The sequence below is a fragment of the Cetorhinus maximus genome, chromosome 16 (genome assembly GCF_964194155.1).
Source record: "Cetorhinus maximus chromosome 16, sCetMax3.hap1.1, whole genome shotgun sequence".
NCBI classification, from domain to species: Eukaryota; Metazoa; Chordata; class Chondrichthyes; order Lamniformes; family Cetorhinidae; genus Cetorhinus; species Cetorhinus maximus.
In genome coordinates, this window is record NC_135894.1 from 69,566,847 (window position 1) to 69,590,830 (window position 23,984).

Here is a 23,984-nt window from a genome sequence, read left to right on the forward strand (position 1 = left end):
ATTTCTGAACCTTGACACAGAAATTGAAGCATCATTAACATACAAAATAAAATGGAGGTGCCATTATTGTATGTAAAATATCTGGGATTCAGCAATAAGACAACTCATTATACTCATCTGTATCATTATATTCTTGAACTCACATTAGTTGTCATTCAAATCTATAATTTCCAGTTTAATTCCTCACATGAAATACTCCCATAACTACAATTAACTAGTATTAGCTTTCTCAAGGCAGTGGCTTTTTATGTTGAAATTGCAAATTCAATAATCAGAGGAAAAAACAAATTTGAGTCTTCCAGATCAGGAAAATTCTAACAGAGTCTTTCTGTTCACTATGATCAATATATAGTCGTCTCATACTTGTTTTAAAAATAAACTGGTAAGAAAAATAACAAGTAGCATACCTGCTTTGCTGGCTAACCAGTTCAGACACCAATTCACTCTGAAGCACTCAGCCAACTAGAATTGAAAATAAACAGATTTTAATTTTAAAGAGATGCTCATTAACAATTAAAATATGCTTATACATGAATAGCTTCTCTCTACCGGCAGACCAGTGCTCATTCAATTGTCATGACTACTACCAATGCATAGTATAGAAATAAATTAGAACCAACAATCAAAATTTCACCAGCATTCAGCCAGTGACTGCAAAGTCCTTTTCCCCAGCTGAATTGGTGCTATATAACTTGGGAAATCATAATAAAATTTTTCTTGGTGTCAATCTAATTTTCAATTAAAAATTAAGACAATATGACTATTGGCTTGTCTGTTGCACTACGATGTTAATCCAGTAGAAATACTGGTATGGGGAATTATAGAACCTGGTGGAAATAAACTAGAAGACAAGTTTTATCATGTAGTTACTTCAATAAAACAAACTCTTCTGGTGGTAAAAGCTAGTTTAAACAAGTTTGACTAGTTGAGAGACCTGCACTGATGCAGCATCTCGTGGCTCTCAAATTAGGTTAATGCATTTTACAAACAATTGAAATGCACTAACTGTCACATGTAGTAATGACGACTTAGGGCATGGAGTTTGCTGAAACAGTTGCAAAATTATAAATAATCTGGTTTAGTATTTTGTCTATGACATCTTTTGGCTATCTCCACCTAACACTGGCCCTCTATCCAGCTCTACCACCACCCCCCGCCCACCCCCATCCCTTAAACCAGCTTATATTTCATCTCTTTTCTATTTTTACTTAGTTCTGTTGAAGAGTCATACGGACTCAAAACGTTAACTGTGTTCCTCTCCGCAGATACTGCCAGACCCGCTGAGTTTTTCCAGGTATTTTTATTTTGGATTTCCAGCATCCGCAGTTTTTTGCTTTTATCTTTGGTTTAATATTTGTCTGGCAGTTAACATTTCTTTACACTAATATTCTTCCCCCATGGCTTGAGGGTCCCAAGGGCAAAGCTCAGTAATTGCACCTCTATTTCCTCCCTCCCTTATAACAACAGGTATTTCTTTAAGTAAACAGTGAAAATTTTCCATGCAAAATTATATCAATATTACCTTACAGTAAACTGGAAGGAAACCACTGCTTTGTACTGGCCTCAGAAAAGTAAAGAACCGTTGAAAGGTGTCACGGTAATTGGAATTAGCAAGTTCAAAGTTTGAAAGTGGAATTTTGTGAGTGGCATCACCTAACAAAGAAAATGTGTTTTTAATTGTAACAAATTACTTTTACATAAGCATCACCTAGATTTAGTTAACAGCATCTTATCAAAGATTCCTTCCGCAAATTTTTTGTTGTTTCCCATTCCATGTCACAGTGAGCTGAATACTTTTATAATTTAAAAAAATATTTATTTTGACCATTTCCAATCAAGCTCTGGCATTTAACTAGCAGAAACTTGCCCTCTGAAGGCAATTTACAGCCAAAGGCCAATTATTCAAATTTTGGCACTACCTCTAAAATGGACAATGAGGCTTGGTAGACAGAGAAACAGCCAAATGCTTTCAAAAAAAAGATACAGAACAATTAGAATAAGGTATATTAGTCAGAAATTAGTAAAAGTAGAGTTAAACTGAGAGCTCAGTGTTATGATATGGCAGGTGGTATTTGCCAGGTTGACCAAATCCCAAAAGGAAACTTGGCCACGCTACCACAAGAATTTTGCAATTTGTCTTTATTACGAGAAGTTTGTGCACTGAAGTCAGAAGTAATGAGTCCACTACCACCTTTTGAGATTTTAAAGATTAAATTAAAACATTAACAAAAGAAAACTTAAACACACAATACTACAATTACATTTAGTTTTGTAACAGTTCTCACAAGGTTTCTACTTAACTAGACTTCCGACTACACACCCCTTCCAGGCAACAGTCCAAATGGATTCTTAATCTATAAAACATCCAACAATATTACCACAAGCACCCACTGTTGCTGCAAGGGAGGGATTTCACAGCCTCTTTCCTCCTCTCACTTGACAATGGAACTCCAAAGGCTTTTAACAAAACCTTGATTACTGGAAGAGCAACCAACCCCAGGGTGGTTAGATGCTTGTCCCACAAGTCTGTTTCACACAGTGCACTTTTCAAGATCTCACATGGCCACGCCCACACAGCTTTCCATCTTTCTTTAAATATATTTTCTCCCTTTTGATTTGTAAATCCCATTGTTTCAACCTTTCTTTGAAAGTTACATTTCCCAGAATATAAAAATCTTATACGTCGTCATTATGGCCAGCACTATAAACTTAATAACTATGCCTTGTTTAATCTTGCCAGTTGTAAACATCTTATCATGTCCCTTTTAAAACTAAACAACCTCTCAACTTATCTAAAAATGCAAATTCCATTCATGCCCTATATGCTGAGACTTTATCCTAGCTTACCCATCTCCATTTCAAATGCCTAATCTTTTGATGATGCAAACCTTGCAGTCTGGCTGCCTGCAGTTTAATTAAACTACATACACATGCAAACATATATACATACACACAGTCCCCATAAGCTTGCTTTAAGTATCCCACAGTAATATTAAGAAAAAAATGATCTTCCCTTTGCTTCAGGAAGAGAATACTGTAGACTGGGGGTTGGGGAGTAATGAACATCTTACTTAAATACAAGTTTTATATATTAGTAAAGTTTCTACAATAGTAAAGCTATGGATACTTGGGTAGTTTTATTTTTATACTTTGGCTCAATTTGGTATCAGTGTTAGATGAAGACTTGAAAATAAAAGCTATCCAAGGGAGATTGAAATTTTCCCAGTTTCAATCATAGAATTTATGACCAGTGTTATGACCAGATGAGAAGGGCTGAACTGGCTCCCCTCTATTCAGCCTCTTGGTCACAACAAATGTTGAAGTTTCTTTTTCACAAGGATATGCCTTTTCCAAATCCAAAAGTATTTAACTATTTAAGCTGTGAGCAATAAGGAGCAAATCAAATAAAGTTTTGAGTTAAAGAAAGAGCAAATTTATTAACCACTAAACCAGAGGAAAAAAATAATAAAAACGTGATGTCTCTCACACACACGTATCAGAAGTAAGGGAAGTTAAAGAGTCCAATAAAAAAGTTAAAAGAAAATACGATAAAGTGCCTTTGATTGTCCTTGAAGCGTAGATTTTTAAACGTTGAGGCCAATTTGGATTAGCTAGTTTCGTGGATGCCGTCAGATGTAGATGCTGCAATTATTACGAGATTTCAGTTCGCTGGTACATTTCTAGTAAAGTGGACTTCTGAACCAGCTAATATACATACACATTTGGAACAAGTGTATGTGTGTGCGTGCGAGCGAGAGAAAGCGAGCTTTCAGCCTGCTTCTTCTGCTGAAGTCTTTCTTGCAATCCCTCTGCAGTGACTGCAACCTGGCCTATTATACTTCACCCATTGTGTTTTCCCAAGGGGTTTTCGGTGGCTCTATCTATGGCAGCCATTGTTTCAATATACAGCACTTTCCATTTTAATGTCCCTTCCTTAGACAGTGACAAGTTTCGATGGGTCTCTAGAATATAGGACATTTCTCTCTTTTCGCACTCCCCCAAGGGCGACTCGTTTGTTTTTCACCTTCACTATGGAAGGTGGCCTTGTACTTTTTTTTTTAAGTAGTTTGTTCAGTCTCATTTTAAATTGCAAAATTTCCAGTCAGCTAACAGTTTGAAAATCATATTTTCAAAATTAAAAGGACATAGCCTCGTGACAACAGCACAACACCATTTGGTCATCACGCCTGTGGGATCACTATGAATGAAGTATACACTACGTCCCACTCTCTTCTTCCCTTTTAAAAGTTACGATGTATTTGGTTTCCATTATTTTTGGTAGGGTAGGTCACATCCAATAACCCTCTCTAAATTACACCTAATCTTTGCTTTGTTCATTTGAATTTTCTTAAATTCATACCCTCTAATTAATGAATCACCAACCAGTATTAATAGCTTTTCCTATTTACTATGTCAGAAACCTCCAATATTCTGGCTCCATCAGATCTATCCTTAAGCATTTCTGGGTTTTTTTTAAGGAAGAGCCTAAATGTATTTTTCTTCTCCGAACTAGAGCCTCTCATTCCAGGTATCATTTTAGGAGAAGTCTTTTCTGCATCTTCTCCACGATCACAACATTCTTCCTAAATTGAGGGGTCCAAAACTTGAATTCTAACTAAAAACTTAACCAGTTATTTTGCATTAGCTCTTTGTTTCTGCACTTTATGATTCTACTTAGAAAACTCATGGAATCCTGTGACCTCTCTGAAAAAAAAAGTTTAAAAGCAGCATTATCAACTCATTCTCCCACTTTCAAAGAAAGGAACCTGGATTTTGCTGAGGCTATCAACACTCAGTTATTATAGGGTAAGTCAGAGAGCAACTTCTGGCATTTGCATATGTGCGGTTAAACGCAGGAACCCAGAAGTAGCCGTCAGACATAAAATACTCTGATTCTCGATGGGTTGCATTGTTGCAGTCCTTGCCAATAGATTTGGCATTGAAATGATTAACAGTGTGAACTTGTACTTGCTCACTAGTTTTGCAGTAAACACAGCTTAAAAAGTTAGGGCTAGTGCATTCAGGAGTGAATGAATTTTAAGGACATGAAAAAATTATAATTGCTACTGAACAACCACTCTTGGCCTGAAAAATTAATTTTACAGGTGTCATTCCCTCAGAAGAAAATTAGATTTGGAAGTTTTATAACGTTTTATTTTTTCTGTCTCTTTTACCTCCCTTTATCCCAACTATATTTTCCAATTTTTATTTTGCTTTCTCTACATGGTTAAAACTTAGTTTACACTTCCTGCATTACACTTCCTTGTTTAGACTTTGTGGCTCAGTGAGGATTCCACAATCTGTTTGGTCACAGAGCCTCAGTGTTTCTTGCCTTGTTCAGACGCCAATGATCCTCTGCCGAGGGCACTCAATGGCTCAACACTTTGCACTAAAGCCAGTCAAATCTTTGTGAACAGCTGTCAGCAAGGTAAATGTCAAATTCCCTTCCTTTACTGCCAACCACAAAATCCAGGGTGGTGCACTAGACCCATCATTCTGCTGCTCCAAACCTTTAAAAAATGTTTTACCATTTAAGATTTTTACCACCTAATGCATATGACCTCTTTTTCTTCCTCCGCAAAATATACCAATTTACTTCTCTGCCTCAAATTTTATTTGACATTTAAATTCTCAGCCTATTACCAACCTCAGATGGTCCCTGCTCTGACTTTGTTTACATCCCTGCAGTACAAAAAACATCCATAACCCTGTTTATTTTTAAGCTACTTCCTATCCATGCTGCCATATTCCCTGGAGTTTCCTGCAGCTGTAGAGATGGCAAGTGGTCAGGACTTTTGCCTGCCCATGAGGTCCTATGAGCACCTGACCACATTCTTCTTGGGGAGGAGGGGGCAGGGAGAGAGAATAATTTTGAATCAAAGGTGAGAATCCTGTCTTGACTAGTCCTCAGTTGCTGGGTGAGAGGAACATCCAGCCTCTCAGCAGCAGCTCACATATCTTTAAGCACAGCATTTCAATTGGAAGGGATGAGAAAAAGCAAGTACTTACAAATGAGGGAGAGAAAGAGCGAGGGGGAGAGAAAAATGAGGACACTCAAGTAAGAAGTGCCATGGCAGAATGAGAAGCAACAATCCCCCAGAGTTTGCAGTGGCCAAAGCACCAAGGTTTTCTGAAGTTGTGATGTAGATCGTGTTGGTGGAGACAAGGACAAAAGAAAGGCTTGGAAAGGAAATCCCCCAAAAAGGCAATTTGGAAAAGGTGGATCTGGCAGTTAGTGCCATATCAGCCACTCTTACCATTCCACATACTAAATCACATTTCTAGCAGTTATGCTGCATTGCCTGCACTAAAATAATTAACACAAGAGAATGTCTGCAGACATCTGGGTGAAATAAAATTGTAATTTATTCAGCAGCCTCTTCAAATTATTGGTTTCTTTACAAAGGAGAAGTATGTGTATAATTATAGGCAAAGCAACAAAACTGTGATCATCAGGTCCAAGAATTGTAAGGAAGCTACTTCCTTTGCAAAGTGAAGAGCCAGAAGTAGAGACTGGTGGAGGAGTCGGAGGATACTGTTAGTTCAGTCATGAACTGTGTTCACTTCATGTTTTGCAGATGGTGCATAAGTTGAAGGAGTCCATTAATTATATCTGCAGCACCCCGATATTCCATTAGATGTAGAAAACCTCAATACCTGTGGCAATCCAACAGATTTCTGCAGGATCAAGATGTCAGGAGGTGTTACTGAGAGCGACTGAGGCTTTGAGTGGCCTGAAGGGCAGTTCAGCTCAGGGCTTTCAGAACTTAATCGGAACTATTCAATCTACTTTCATGCAGCCCCAGTGAGACCGTGGGCCACAAGTCTTGGTTAAATTGCAATTTCTCAGATAGCGACAATGCAGCTGGGTCAATCTGGTACCCTCCAATGCTGGCACTGCAAAGTATTTTGGCCTGAACCCAGCAGACATTTCTTTTTCATTCAGTTTGGGATGCGAGCATTGCTGGCAATGCCAGCATTTATTGCGTCCCTAATTAGGACTTCCTTGAACTGGTTCAGTCCATGCAGTGTAGGTACAATCCCAGTGCTGTTACAAAGAGAGTTCCAGTTTTTGACCCAGTGACAGTGAAAGAACAGTGATATATTTCCAAGTCAGTATTGTGTATGATTTGGAGGGGAGCTTGCTGGTAGTCTGCTGCCCTTGTTCTTCTAGGTGGTAGAGGTCATGGGCTTGGAAGGCGAAATTGAAGGATCCTTGGCAAGTTGTTGCAGCTCATTTTGTAGATGGTACACACTGCTGCCACTGAGACTGGTGGCGGAGGGAATGAATGCTTATGGTGATGAATGGGATGTTGATCAAGCTTTGCCCTGGGTGGCATGGAACTATACACATCCAGGCAAGTGGGGAATATTCCACCACATCCCTGATTTGCACCTTGTAGATGGTGGGCAGACTTTGAGGAAATCAGGGAGTGCATTCTTGCCACAGAATTCCCAACCTCTGACCTGCACTTGTAGTCACAGTATTTATATGGCTGACCCTGTTCATCTGGTCAATGGTAACCCTCAGGATGTTGAGTGTGGGGGATTCTGCGATGGTAATGCTGTTGAATGTAAAGGGGATGTTGATAGATTCTGTCTTGTTGGAGGTGGTCACCACCTGGCACTTGTGACATGAATGTTACTTTCCACATAAGTCCAAGTCTGAATGCCGTCCAGGTCATGCTGAGGATTTGAAATTGGTACTGTACACAGTGGCTTGCCACTTTTGACCTTAAGATAGAAGGAAGGTAGTAGTCGAAGATGAATGGACCTAGGATACAGTCCTGAGGGACACCTGTAGCAATGTCCTGGGCTGAGATGACTGGCCTACATCAACCACAACCATCTCCCTTTGCGCTAGGTATAACTCCAACCAATGGAGAGTTTTCCCTGATTCCCACTGACTTCAAATTTGCTAGAGCTCCTTGATGCCACACTTAGTCAAATGCTGTCTTGATGTCAAGGGCAAAAACTCTCACCTCCCCTCGAGTTCAGTTTTTTTGTCCATGATTGGACCAAGGCTGTAGTGAGATCTGAAGCCAGGTGATCCAGGCAGAACCCAAACTGAGCAGTGGTCTGCAGATTATTGCCAATTAAGTGTCGCTTGATAGAACTGTCAATGATACCTGCCATCACTTTGCACAGTTGAGAATAGACTGATGGGACAATAATTGACCAAATTGGATTCCTCCCATCATTTCTGGACAGGACATGTGGGCACTTTTCCATATTGTTGGATAGATGCCAATGTTGTAGTTGTACTGGAACATCTTGGCTAGGAGCGTGGCTAGCTCTAGAGAACAAGTCTTCAGTATTAACCCTAGGATGTTGTCAGAGCCCATAGCCGTTGCCGTATCCGGTGCCTTCAGCCATTTCTTGATATCATGTGGAGTGAATCAAATAGGCCAAAGACTGACAGCTGTGAAGCTAAGAATCTCAGGAGAAAACCGAGATGGATCATGCACTTGGTACTTCTGGCTGGCAGGTTACGATGAGGCTTTTAGCAGGTACGAGGGAAGCAAATCAGCAGAGGCATGAGTAGAGTACAGAAAGTGCAGGGTGGAGCTTAAGAAAGCAATTAGGAGAGCAAAGAGGGGATATGAGAAAGCTCTGGCTGGTAAAAGTAGGGAAAAGCCCAAGATATTCTATAAGTATATCAATGGGAAGAGGATAACCAGGGAAAGAGTAGGGCCCATAAAGGACCAAGGGGGCAATTTATAGGTAGACATCGCTAGAGTGTTGAATGAATACTTCACATCCTTCTTCACCCAAGAGATTGAGGATGAAGGTATCGAACTTGGGGAGAGAGACTGCGAGGTTCTTAAGCAAATTGATATAGGGAGTGACAAGATATTGGAGGTGTTGGCAGGCTTAAAAGTGGACAAATCTCCAGGTCCGGATGATTTGTGTCCCAGACTGCTGAGGGAGGCAAGGGACGAGATTGCAGGGGCTCTGACCCAAATTTTTAATTCCTCTCTGGCCACGGGGGAGGTGCCAGAGGACTGGAGAACAGCTAATGTGGTTCCGCTATTTAAGAAGGGTTGTAGAGATAAGCCAGGGAACGACAAGCCAGTGAGTCTCATGTCAGTGGTAGGGAAACTATTGGAGAAAGTTCTGAAGGAGAGAATCTATCTCCATTTGGAGAGGCAAGGTTTGATCAGGGATAGTCAGCATGGCTTTGTCAGAGGGAGGTCATGCCTAACAAATTTGCTTGAATTTTTTGAAGAGGTGACCAGGTGTGTAGATGAGGGTAGTGCAGTTGATGTAGTTTATATGGATTTCAGAAAAGCCTTTGACAAGGTCCCACATGGAAGACTTATAAAGAAGGCTAATGCACATGGGATACAGGGTAATTTGATAAGGTGGATTCAAAATTGGCTTAGTTGTAGGAGACAGAGGGTAATGATAGAAGGACGCTTTAGTGACTGGAAGCCAGTGTCCAGTGGTGTACCACAGGGATCTGTGCTGGGTCCCCTATTATTATATTTATATAAACGACATAGATGACGATGTGGGGGGTAGGATTAGTAAGTTTGTGGATGACACAAAGATTGGCCGGGCAGTTAACAGTGAGGTTGAGTGTCTTGGGCTACAGGAAGATATAGATGGGATGGTCAAATGGGCAGATAAGTGGCAGATGGAATTTAACCCTGAAAAGTATGAGGTGATACACTTTGGAAGAAGTAATTTGACAAGGATGTATTCAATGAACAGCATGACACTAGGAAGTTCTGAAGAACAAAGGGACCTTGGCGTGTGTGCTCATAGATCTCTAAAGGCAGAGGGGCATGTTAGTGGGGTGGTGAAAAAGGCATATGGGACACTTGCCTTTATCAATCGAGGCATAGATTACAAAAGTAGGGAGGTCATGTTGGAGTTGTATAGAACCTTAGTGAGGCCACAGCTGGAGTACTGTGTGCAGTTCTGGTCGCCACATTATAGGAAGGATGTGATTGCACTGGAGGGGGTGCAGAGGAGATTCACCAGGATGTTGCCTGGGATAAAACATTTAAGTTAAGAAGAGAGGTTGGATAGACTTGGGTTGTTTTCGGTGGAGCAGAGAAGACTGAGGGGCGACCTGATCGAGGTGTACAAGATTAAGAGGGGCATGGACAGGGTGGATAAGGAACAGCTGTTCCCCTTAGTTGAAAGGTCAGTCACAAGGGGGCATAAGTTCAAGGTGAGGGGCAGGTTTAGGGGGGATATGAGGAAAAACTTTTTTACCCAGAGGGTGGTGACAGTCTGGAATGCACTGCCTGGGAGGGTGGTGGAGGCGGGTTGCCTCACATCCTTTAAAAAGTACCTGGATGAGCACTTGGCACGTCATAACATTCAAGGCTATGGGCCAAGTGCTGGTAAATGGGATTAGGTAGGTAGGTCAGGTGTTTCTCACGTGTCGGTGCAGACTCGATGGGCCGAAGAGCCTCTTCTGCACTGTGATTCTGAAGGTGCTTGCAAATGTTTCAGCCTTGTCTTTTACACTGACATACTGGTCTTGCCCATCATTGAGGATGGGATTGTTTATGGAGCCTCCTCTTCTGGTTGGTTGTTTAATTGCCCACCACTATTTACGACTGGTTATGGCTGGACTGCAGATCTGATCTGTTGGTTGTGGGATTGCTTAGCTCTGTCTGTAACATGCTGCTTTCGCTGGAATCAGAAGCAAGCAGGTTCTGCAAGGGCAGCAGAATTACTGCCACATCATTCTTTGCGTGCTCCATTATTACAGCCTAAGCCACAGCCCCAATCTCTTGACACTAAGAAAGCATTGCATAGGAATAAGAGGTTAAGATCACATGTGAAAACATTTGAGGCAAAACTGGTAACCATAAGACATTTTAGTAGTAGAAAATAATAAATGGACAAATTGAAATGAACAATTAAATATTTGGTAATTCAATGTGTATATGGAATACTTCAGTAGAAGCTTCATGTTATCTTTCTTATTTGGTTATTAAAATTTGCAAACATTGTCCTTGAAAGGATATTGTGGAGTTAGATAATGGTTATATGAGACCAAGAGATAATCGAAGCTTTTTTGTGTTTGAATGTGCAACGCACAATTCCTAGTTTAAAAGTTGATGATTTCTTGCCTAATGGCTCATGCTGCTGGCATGCTACCATTGGGATGTAATTTCCTCATACTTCACCTTTCCCTTATGCAGCTTGTTGACCCAATCCCTTTGAAACAGTCAAATTATGGATGATGCAACTAAGTACTATAATTCTTAGACCCTTTGCTTAACTGCGCCGAGAAGCTTTCCCAATGTATTCAGGCAACTAAAATGGGATTTGAGAATATAATGTTGCTCAATGGCAAATAAAATCCAACATGTGTAAAACCGTCTGCCAGTACACTATCAGCCACCTTAAGTTACTGTTCAAGGTGAATTTTCCCCTTAGTATATTTCATAACACAATTGTTCTAACGTTCATCAATATTCATCCAGCCTGACCAAATTTATGCAGTAGGTCATATGAAATTACTATTTTCCTCCATTAATGAGCTTCAACTCCTCACTCTCAGTCTGGAAAAAAGGCCTTTATGTAAACAATTTTTAAACCTAGAGTAATTTTCTTTTATTCTTAAAATGGGATTTGGACATTGCTGACAAGGCCAGCATCTGGAGTCACATGTAGGCCAGATCAGGTAAATTCATTAGAATTCCCTCCCTAAAGGACAATGAACCAGATGAGTTTTTACAAAATTGCCATGGTGGGATTTGAACCCAAGTTCCTCAGGCAATAGCTTGGGCCTCTGGATTGCTAATCCAGTAACATTACCACTACACCACCTTGTGCCCATAAAACTACAAACCTTTGGACACTAAACTAGGGTCAAAGTAAATAAATGTACTCTTTCCACTAGGATGAAATAGAAAAGGTTTCACTATCTTTAGAATAGAATAAAGTGAATTTTGGTGACAGTATTCCAACTCAAGCAGAAGTCTCATCTATTTAATTAGTATGCACAGATTGTGAGGCAATCTGAGCAATTAATCATCCTGGTTTCTTCCACCATAACTATAAACCTAGAAATCTCTAACCTGTAGCAATTTCCATAGATGTTCATATAAATGGCAATTATTTCTTACATAGGAATTTCAATTACTTACTTGATACTTGGCAATGGTACCGAAAACCACACGGGATCATGCCTGAACCAGGGAGAAGGGTAAAGAATCACAGAATGGTTACAGCGCAGGTGGAGGAGATGAAAACAAATAATAAGTAACTTAAAGAGTTTGTATAATAGACAACACAGATTTGTACTCTTAAGTTTTGCAAACCATTTGAGGAACAATGTTAGCCATGACAAGACCAACAGGAGCACTGGTATATCATGAGTGGTTTTACGCCAAAAATTTTACTTAGATTTCAATAAGGATAAGTTTTACTTGCCAGCTAAGAAAATCAACTTTGCACTGTTGTACAGCCCATATAAAAATAAACATTCATTGAGACTGCTGGCTTCATTTCTCATTAAAATATTACATAAAGGGATCAATTCTTCACAGTAGAAAAATATATAGAAGTTAATCGTGGAAAAAAAAACTCTTACAATTGTCTGAACCTACTGATCACAAACGAACCACTATATTTCAAAACAGATTTAAAACCTGTAACATTACCCACATTTAATCAATGCATATGCAAACCTGTAATCCTAAAAGGCATTTTACCCAGGCAAGAAAATAATGTGGCAATTAAATCAATTGCAGTAGAAACACATCACATATGATGGAGGTCATAACTGCCAAAAATAACCCTCTTCAACAGTCCGATACTCAAATGAAGAGCAATCTGCTGAAGAACGGCAAGCAGCCACATGATTTAGTTTTAAATGCAACTTCACGGTTGCCATGGTTGAGCAATAAATTCATTTACATGGAGATTTTCTTCCAAGTCTCTATCAGGGGAAGATGCCTGCTATGCCATGTATAATAAAAGCAAACATATTTCTTTCAATATACTGAGAAAAGCTCCCTATACATCAGCAACTTTACCAAGTTAGGAAGAAATATATTCTTTATCAACTGTCCACCATAGCTTGAAGTTGTCCAATGCATTTTTCATCCTGCACGAATATAGCATTACTATGTCTATATTGAGTTAGGTAACTATGTAATACAATTTTCATAAAATAGATGTTTCTTATATATGTAAAAAAAGCCCATGCAAGTCATTAAGTAGCTTTGTGCACTTTTCTGGCCACTTAATTACAACATTCAGTACATGTCACTTTCTAGTAATCCAGGTGTTTGGAGACTGCATGAACATTAATATCAACAGAAAATGCTAGAAATAGTCAGGTCTATCAGCATATGTAGAGAGAGAGAGAGAGAGAGAGTTAGTGTTTCAGAGATCTGTGATCTCTGATCAGTTCTGATGAAAGGTCACAGGCCTGAAATATCAACTGTTTCTCGCTCCACTGATGCTGCCTTATGAGTATTTCCAGCATTTTTTTAATTTCAGATTTCCAGCATCCACAATGTTTTACTTTTGGACATTAGTATTATTGGTCACAGAATTGCCATGGACTAATACCAATCAAACAATGGATTACTGACCCACTCCTCAGCCTCCATATATAGCATCCATCTACCCACAGCCAACTCCTCTATTTCTGATCCTAACCTACAAGACTCAGTCATTGAGCACCTTATTTCTTTGTCTCACTCTTCCTAATGCATCTTTTCTGGAGAGAGCGCAGGATCCCATCCTATTCATTCGGAGACAGGGGACAATTGTGGGCAAGTGCTCTGCTTCCTGCCGAAGTCAAAATCTAGGTCCAGTCCTTCCTTCCAAGACTTAATTAAGCAGTTTTAATATTTGTGGTGTTTTCACACACTTACAGTGATATCATTCACTGAGACAGAGCTGCTTAGCAGTAATATACCCTCAGCTTCATAAGCAACACTGCTGGAAATTCACTTCTTACTTCTGATTTACAAATAAAACCTTATGCAACGTTATACTGCCCAACGAAATGCAACATTTCCTTCCTCTCTTCCATCACCTAAAACTATCTACAACAGTACTTGGCAGGATGGAATTGGGGTATAAATGGAAAATGAAACAGGTATACGAATCCCAATTTGCTCCATTAGCCAATAATGGTGTGGCCATTTTGGTAAAGAGGAATCCATTATAAACTGCTCCCATTCCAAACTGTTGCAAAGAACAACCCTACATCTCCCATATTCCATTCATATAGAACAAAATTGATAATTACTCACCTGGATCTATGAAGCAATGAAATTCATCAATGATGCCATTCTTCAATGAATATTTAACACAAGCCATTTCACAAGGAAGGAAGCGTTGTTCACAGCTTGGGGGAAGATCTGCCAGGCTCAAAAAACTGACAAAATGGAAAACCTCATCACAAACATCTTTGGAAGAAGGAAAAATATTTGTGATTTTCACCATTATCTGTATAACAATTAAGCTAAATTGAATTATTTTACAATGACATATCGTTTGGAAAGCTAAGATACAAAAAGAGAGTATATAAAAACTTTCAATAATCAGTCACAATTATAGAACGTATTTCAACAAAAACTGATTCAAATACGCAGATGAACAAAGCTAATTCAATGCCAATGTTCTCTTTGGGGAAAAAGACTTAACATATGTATTTTTGTGACTATGAATTAATTGAGGCAACCAGTTTAAACTCATACAAAAGTTACAACTGCCACTGAAGCATCATGAAAAAAAGCTTACCTTCCTAGGATCATCATAAACATATTCAGCCAACAGTAAACTTGTCCCACTACCATTTTTCTCACATCACAATTAATGTTCAACGTTTTCTACTTGCTACAAGTGGCATCTGTAATGTCAATTGTACCAAGTTTGATAATTTTGAAAGAAATGGTAAAGTCTGCCTATGTATGCTTTTTTGTTAAATATGTTAACTTTAACAAAATAATATTTGAAACAACCCATTTTTATGCACCAACCTAACCATCTATAGATTCAAAGCTTATGCTCCTAACTTAATTCTTCATAACTCTTTCCTCTTCCACTGAGTCAGGTTTTTTTTGCTTCCCACTGTACAGCACTCCACCCAGGGCCTGAAGGCCTTGCTTATGTTGCAAACATACGCAGTACTCCAAGTACAATCTGATGAGTGTATTCTGCGGCTTCCATATGATTTTTAGCGAACTAAACTCAACTGATTTTAGAGTAAATATCAGCATCATGTTCAATTTGTCTATTTTTGCCTCATATTGTTAGTCACTAAGTGATGCATCAGCTGAATCCAAGTTCTCTCTCAACTTCCCCTTTGCAAATTCTAGCTCCCCATGCAGTATCTTCCACACACCTCCTATTTTCTCCCCTCTAGCCAGTTATTAACCCACATCCATCTCTTAACCTTACTATTCTCGTAACAAAAAAGGTTTATCATGCAACATTTTATCAAAGGCTTTATGGAGGTTATTCACTTGTTTCTTTCCTTTCCCCCGATCAATATTGGATGTCACCCCATCGAGAGATATATATCCAGGAGGTTGTTCAGACCAAGATCTACCTCTTCTTAAGTGCTGATGGTTGTCACCTGTTAAGATTATTTTGATACACTGCAGATACAATTTATTGCTGAATGACTGAACGAATTATCCAATTATTGAAGTCAAGCTTATGGCCCTGAGGCTATCATCGGTCGCTATTAATCTGTAAAACTGACAGCAATTTCTAGAATCCACACATGCACAGTTAGATGCGGAAATCAGGAAGTTGCTGTAAGTAACTCTCTACACCAACTCCCCCCCACCCCACCTTCAACAAGGTGCACTGTGCGCACTTCACAAATGGAATCAATTAGAGATCACTGATTTGTTGTGGACCTCAACAATTTATCAACGTTTCTTGCTGTAGGGTTAAATAAAAAGTTAAGCCTTGTTCAATCATGCATAGCAGTGTACTATGTCATAATTAATGTCCAACAACCTCTCTGGTCCCGAAGAAACAAATTTTTACAAGCATAGAGTCTAATTTCCTCAGAAGATAAAATTGCAGATTTGAAAAAAAGTAAAGTTCTGTACTCTGATATTTACATTTCTCCCTTAAATCCTGTAAATGTTGCAAAATTTCACTTCCAGTAAAATGATTTAAATGATGAAATTATAGATATGAAATAAAATGATCAAAGAACAAAAAATAGTAAAATATTTTAAAGGCACGTGGTAAAAATAATGGCTGGGATTGGAATAAGTCCATTAAGGGACGGACAGGGCAATACTAAAGCTAATGATAGACAGGTGGCAGAAATATTAAATAATTATTTCGCTTTGGTATTTACCAAGTTGACAGAACAGGTAGGCATTGAATGGTGAGATGGGTAATGTGGTAAGTGCATTTAAAATAACAAAAAATGTATTAAATAAATTAATCAAACTCAAAAGAGGATAAATCCCCAGGTCAGGATAGATTACATCCATGCATTTATAAAAAAGAGTGCAGGAGAGAGATAGCAGGGGCAATAGTCCACATATTTGATACATCAGAAAAAGTGTAGTACCAGAGGACTGGCAGATAGCTAACATAATATCTACATTTAAGAAGGGGTACAGAATATGTCCAGGGAATTATAGACTAGTCAGTTTAACATCCGTGGTAGGACAAATAAAGAAATCCCTATTAAAGTCAAAAATAGAAGAACGTCTCGAAATGAAGAATATAGTGAATAGTCAGCATTGACTTCAAAAGGGAAAATCTAGTTTGGCCAACCTTACTGAATTTTTTTTGAGGTGACGACACAGTAGATAACGGTAATGCAGATGCAATTTATCTGGATTTTCAAAAGGCCTTCAATGAGGTGCCCATAGTAGACTAATAAGGTCAGACAATATGTAGTTAGAGGACAATTGACAGAATGGGTTGCTAGCTGGCTTCAAGGCAAAAAGCAAAGAGTGGCAGTAAAGGGTAGCTATTAACAGCGGTGGAGGGTAGGTAGTTGTATTCAATAACAATCACTGCTGGGATCACTTCTGTTTACAATTTGCATTAACGATTTGAACTTTGGAATCAAAGTATAATTACTAAATTTGCCGGTGCCACTGAGCAGGACTGCAACAAACTGCATGAAGGCATTAATAAGCTGGCAGAATGGGCAAATAATTGGCAAATGAAGTCCGATATAGTTAAGTATGAGATAGTACGTTTTGATAGGAAGAATAGGGAGGTCGCTTATTTCTTGGAAGGTGCGAGTTTAGGTGAGGTAGAAGAACAAAGGGATCTTGGAATAGAAATATACCAATCACCAAAAGTTGCACCATAGATTAACAAGGCCATTATAAAAGCAAACCATGCACTAGGGTTTACATCTAGAGGGATAAAATTGAAAAGTAAGGTCTTATGTCAAATATGCATTAAATGTGGTAGAATGCATGCAATTCTAATCTCCATATTATAAAAATGAGCTAGAAGTACTAGAGAGGGTGAAGACAAAACTTGCAGGGATGATACCAGAAATACATGGGTATACATTTCAAGAGAGAATGAACAGGCTGGGTCTCCTTTTCCTTGAAAAAAGGCTGAGGGGCGAGCTAATAGAGGTCTTTAAAATTATGAAAAGTTTTGGATAGAGTGGATACAAAAAGAATGTTTCCTCTTGTCGGGAACAGCATAACTAGAGGCCATCAATATAAGATAGTCACAAAGAAATCCAAAAGGGAATTCAGAAGAAACTTCCTTACCCTGCAAGTGGTGAAAATGTGGAACTCGCTACCACAGGGAGTGACAGAAGTGAGTGGTATAGATGCATTTAAGGAGAAGCTAAACAAGCATACAAGGGAGAATGGAACAGAGGGCAACGCCAAGAGGATTTAGATGAGGAAAAATGGGAGGGGGCTTGAGTGGAGCATAAATGCTGGCATGAACTCGTTGGGCCAAATGGCCTGTTTATGTGCCATGTATCCTATGTAATCCTATGATTTATAATCCCTCCTTTTTATTTCCTGCTTTTCTGTCTGAGAATTCTGTAATCTGACTGACCGATCAGCCTGCCTGCCTTGTCACTGGACATCATAAGATTGTTACGACTGGGATGGGAGGAGTGCACAAATTATCAAGCCCTATTACTCCACAGGCCATACCATTAATTTTAACGTTTAATTTTCTCACCGAAACGGCCAAATGTGTACCTATACCTCTAGTACCCAGAAGAAAAGAGACTCTGACCAGGCTTCTTTCAAAAACTCAGAATGATTAATTTATTTTAAAACAAAACACAAGTTGCAAGTGCTGGTTAACACACAATTATCATCGGGAAGTATGACTATCTATCTCTTCCTAAAGAATTCTCCATACAGACTCTCTGCAGAGATGGGCTTTGGAGGATGGCCGTTATAAAATAAAGCATAAAGTCCGCAGGGTCTCGACGCTGTGGACCGGAGCTCTCTCGTGTTGGTCCCGGTGGATGCCTGGGAGTTCTCACCACTAGTCTTAGATTTGCGGGTCCAAACGCAGATTAGTTACACTCAGATGAGGGTTCTCTGGCTGCAGGTTGATAGCCACACACAATTTTAGCAAGGTAGAGAGGGGAGCCAGTCAAGGTAGCCTTCTTTCCTCAGCTTGTTCTCCAACAAGACTGCCTTCAAAACAAGCAGGTTCACAACTTAAGTTTTTTTACTCTCTCCATGTGATTGTCTTTTTGTCTCCCAGCTTTCCATTAACAAAAGTGCTTTACAGTTCAACACAAACAAACAACTCCTTCTCAAGTACCATAGGTCAGGCGATTTCTTGAAAGAGGCCTGCTTGTTGACAGTTCCAAGGTGAACTTATGGCCTTTTTAAAAAAGTACCAGATTAGCATCCAGATGTCCAGGTCATGCCAAATCCTTCCATTTTGTAAAAGAAAACTCCAATCTTGAGAGATATGATTCTAACAAGATTCCCTATAAAAAGTACCAGATATAAAGTGATGTTGAAATAGAGAATATTTGTGTTCTAGAACCAAGTAAAATTTTGTGGGCAGCTTTTCTTCCCCAAGGGCAGTGGTGACCAACATTCCTTCGCCGCTGACCGCAATATTCAGGTCATAATCTCTGTCATTACCATGTATGGCTCAGTTGCCCTTTTGGAATATACATAACAATTAGGAGCAGGAGGCCATTCGGCCCCTTGAGTCTGCTCCACCATTCAATAAGATCATGGCTGATCAGATTGTGGCCTCAACTCCACATTCCGCCTACTTCCAATAAATTGACTAACAAGAGAGTCAACGATTATCTACCTCTGGTTTTAAAATATTAGTTCACCCTGCCTCCACCACTCTCTAGGGAAGAGAGTTCCAAAGATTCATGACCTTCAGAAAAAAATTCTTCTCATCTCCGTCTTAAGTGGGAGATTCCTTATTTTTTTTAAATTGAGTCCCCTAGTTCAAGTGAATAATGGAACTGCAATTGTCTATTTAGTGCGTGGAAATCAATTTGCTTTGTAAATCTCTTCCCTTGTCTCTCTGAACACAATTACTGGACACGAAGTGCTGCTCATGTTGAGGTCAGCCAGCTCAGTAATATTCATACCACGAAAGTGGCCGGCAATGAAAATCTTCAACAAGAGAGTAACCACCTCTCTTTCATATTTAACTGTCAAATCCCTCACCATCAATATTTTTAGAGACACCACTGACCAGAAACATAACTGGTCCAGCCATATAAAAACTATGACTGCAAGGGCAGGTTAGAAGCTGGGAATTCTGTGGGGAGTTACCAATCTTTCTGACTCCCCAAAGCCTGTCTACCATCTACAAGGCACAAGTCATGAATGTCATGGATACACTGCACTTGCTTGGATGAGGGCAGCTCCAGCAACTGTTCTTGAGCTTCTTGCTCAACACCATTGAGGACAAGGCAGCCCGCTTGACTGGCCCACCACCATGGGCACACTGTGGGTGTACCTGTACTACATAGACGACAACGGTTCAAGGAGGCACTTTTTCACAGGTAATTAGGGATAGACAATTAATATGAAAATATGAACAAGGAGCAGGAGTAGGTCATTCAGCCCCTCGAGTCTGAGTTAATAAGATCATAGCTAATCTGATGGTAACCTCAAATCTGTATCCCGCCTACCCCCAATAACTTATCATCCCCTTGTTTATCAAGAATCTATCCACCTCTGCCTTAAAAATATTCAAAGACTCTGCTTCCACTGCCTTTTCAAGAAGACAGTTCCAAAGACTCACGACCCACTGGGAAAAAATTTCATCTCATCTCTGTTTTAAATGGGTGACCCCTTATTTTTAAACAGTGACCCCCTAGTTCTAGATTGTCCCACAAGAGGAAACGTCCTCCCCACATCCACCCTGTCAAAACCCCTCAGGATCTTGTATGTTTCAATCAAATCGCCTCTTACTCTTCTAAACTCCAGCAGATACAAGCCTAGCCTGTCCAACCATTCCTCAAAAGACAACCCACCCATTCCAGGTATTATTCTGGTAAACCTTCTCTGAACTGCTTCCAGTGCATTTACATCCTTCCTTAAATAAGGCGACCAACACTGTACACAGTGCTCCAGATGTGGTCTCACTAGTGCTCTAACTGAAGCATAACCTCCCTATATCTGTATTCAATTACCCTCACAATAAATGATAACATTATATTAGCTTTCCTAATTACAGACAGTACCTGCATACTAGCCTTTTGTGATTCATGCACAAGGACACCCAAGTCCCTATGCATTTAAGAGCTCTGCAATCTCACCATTTATATATGCTTCTCTTTTATTCTTCCTGCCAAAATGGACAATGTCACATTTTCCCTCATTATACTCCATTTGCCAGATCTTTGCCCACTCGCTTAACCTAACTATATCTTTTTGTAGCCTCCTCACGTCCTCTTCACAACTTACTTTCCTACCTATCTTTGTGTCATCAGTAAATTTGGCAACCATCCCATCCATCCCTTCATCCAAGTCATTTATATAAATTGTAAACAGTTGAGGTCCCAGCACTGATCCCTGAGGCACACCACTCGGTGCATCATGCCAACCTGAAAAAGACACACCCACTCTGTTTCCTGTTAACCAGCCAATCTTCTATCCATGCCAATATGTTACCCCCTTTCCCATGAGCTTTTATTTTCCGCAACAACCTTTGATGTGGCACTTTATCAAATGCCTTCTGGAAATCTAAGTACAGTTTATCCACCAGTCCCCTTTTATACACTGCACATTACTTCCTGAAAGAACTCCAATAAATTAGTTAAGCATGATCTCCCTCTCACAAAACCATGTTGACTCTGCCTGATTACCTTGAACTTATCCAAGTGCCCTGCTATAGCTTCTTTAATAATAACTTCTAACATTTTCCCTACAACAGATGTTAAGCTAACTGGCCTGTCGTTTCCTGCTGTCTGTCTCCTTCCCTTTTTGAATAATGCAGTTACATTTGGTATCTTCCAATCTAATGGGGCCTTCCCCAAGTCCAGGCAGTTTCACAGAATCACAGAATCTCTCAGTGCGTAGGAGGCCCTTCAGCCCATCGAGTCTGCACCGACACGTGAGAAACACCTGACCTACCTAATCCCATTTACCAGCACTTGGCACATAGCCTTGAATGTTATGACGTGCCAAATGCTCATCCTGGTACTTTTTAAAGGATGTGAGGCAACCCGCCTCCACCCCCCTCCCAAGCAGCGCATTCCAGACTGTCACCCACCCTCAGGGTAAAAATGTTTTTCCTCACATCCCCCCTAAACCTCCTGCCCCTCACCTTGAACTTATGTCCCCTCGTGACTAACCCTTCAACTAAGGGGAACAGCTGCTCCCTATCCATCCTGTCCATGCCCCTCATAATCTTGTATACCTCGATCAGGTCGCCCCCTCAGTCTTCTCTGCTCCAACGAAAACAACCCAAGTCTATCCAACCTCTCTTCATAATTTAAATGTTTCATCCCAGGAAATCCTGGTGAATCTCCTCTGCATCCCCTCCAGTGCAATCACATCCTTCCTATAATGTGGCGACCAGAACTGCACACAGTACTCCAGCTGTGGCCTCACCAAGGTTCCATACAACTCCAACATGACCTCCTTACTTTTGTAATCCATGCCTTGATTGATAAAGGCAAGTGTCCCATATGCCTTTTTCATCACCCCACCAACATGCCCCTTCGCCTTCAGAGATCTATGGACACACACGCCAAGGTCCCTTTGTTCCTCAGGACTTCCTAGTGTCATGCCGTTCATTGAATACTTCCTTGTCAAATTACTCCTTCCAAAATGTATCACCTCACACTTTTCAGGGTTAAATTCCATCTGCCAATTATCTGCCCATTTGACCACCCCATCTATATCTTCCTGTAGCCCAAGACACTCAATCTCACTGTTAACCACCCGGCCAATCTTTGTGTCATCCACAAACTTACTAATCCTACCCCCCACATAGTCATCTATGTCGTTTATTTAAATGACGAATAATAGGGGACCCAGCACAGATCCCTGTGGTACGCCACTGGACACTGGCTTCCAGTCACTAAAGCATCCTTCTGTCATCACCCTCTGTCTCCTACAACTAAGCCAGTTTCGAAAAATTAAAACCAATGCATCAACTATCTCATTGGACATTAGGGATTTGGGTGTCTTAGAGGCTTCTTTTAAGATCCTAGGATGGAGTCCATCGGAACCTGGGCACAGCTCCAACAATTTACTTAGTACCACTTCTCTGGTGGTTGTAATTTTCCCGAGTTCCTCCCTACCTTCCATTTCCTGATTTATAGCTGTCTCTGGGATGTTACTTGTATCCACTATAGTGAAGACTGATGCAAAATACCTGTTCAATTCATCTGCCATCTCCTTGTTTTCCATTATCAATTATCCAGACTCATTTTCTATAGGACCAGTGCTTACTTTGTTAACTTGTTTCTTTTTAAAATATTTATAGAAACTCTTGCAATCTGTTTTTTTATATTTCTGGCCAGCTTTCTCTTGTACCCTAATTTTTTTCCTCCTTATTTATCTTTTAGTCATCCTTTGCTGTTCCTTATATTCTGTCCAATCTTCTGGCCTTCCATCTATCTTTGCACAATTATATACCTTTTTCTTTAAGTTTGATACTACCATTAACCTTTTCAGCTAATCACGGATGGTATGTCCCTCCCTTGGACTTTTGCTTACTCGTGGGAATGTATCTATTCTGTGTATTCTAAAATATCCTCTTAAATATTAGCCACTGCATCTCTATTGACCTATCCCTTAACCTAATTTGCCAATTCACTTTAGCCAACTCTGCTTTCGTGCCCTCATAATTGCTCTTATTTAAGTTTAAAAACCTGGTCTCGGACCCACTCCTCTTGCCCTCAAGCTGAAGGTAAAATACAATCATATTATGATCATTGCTACCTAGGGGTGCCTGCACTATGAGGTAATTAATTAATCCCATCTCATTGCACAATACCAGTGTTAGGGGGGAATAAAGGGATACAGTATAGGGATACAGTAAGAACTTATTGAAAGGAATCAATACTTAAAATATCCAAGCAGGCAAAACCTGCCTGCATAAGCAGTTAACAGTTAAAGGCCAGGCTGGACAGAGAGAAATCTAAACCTTGCACATTCTCAGGGCTTGTGAGTATCAGCAAGGCCATATTGGACGAAGAATAATGCAATTGCTAGATTGGGTGTTTTGGGAGTCAGACTGGAGCCTTAGGCTGGAAAACAACTAAGATTGAGCCTGTTTACAGCAGATAGGGAAAAAACAGATGGTCCTAGTTTAGGTAAGAGGGAGGGTCTCTGCCTGGGTGAGAAAAAAATAGGGACATACAATGCATTTACTTGTCACCAGACTTGTCAGTTTAATGTAAACCTATATGTTGACAAGATTGACATCTGGAAACTGTTCTTGTACGTGACCAATAATATATAAATATGATGAACACTTGTAGTTTAGCAGAGTACTGTCTCAAGCTGTACTGAGATGGTGTTCTCCTTGCAATTGCTCGAATAAACGATCGTGACCTGTACCTGAGACTC

The 23,984-nt window shown here is 40.0% G+C and overlaps 1 protein-coding gene across 3 annotated transcripts in view; it reads right to left on the minus strand.

Annotated features, from left to right (window-relative positions):
* The window catches only part of LOC144691962 (protein maelstrom homolog), a 75,366-nt gene that overhangs the window by 10,388 nt on the left and 40,994 nt on the right, over positions 1–23,984 (minus strand). For all 3 annotated transcript variants that reach the window (XM_078560538.1, XM_078560537.1, XM_078560536.1), the window contains exons 4-7: positions 14,244–14,399; positions 12,120–12,161; positions 1,523–1,653; positions 408–462 (exon numbers count right to left, since the gene is read on the minus strand). In XM_078560538.1, the coding sequence (XP_078416664.1) occupies positions 408–462; positions 1,523–1,653; positions 12,120–12,161; positions 14,244–14,399 (384 nt within the window). The remainder of the gene's footprint in view (positions 1–407; positions 463–1,522; positions 1,654–12,119; positions 12,162–14,243; positions 14,400–23,984) is intronic.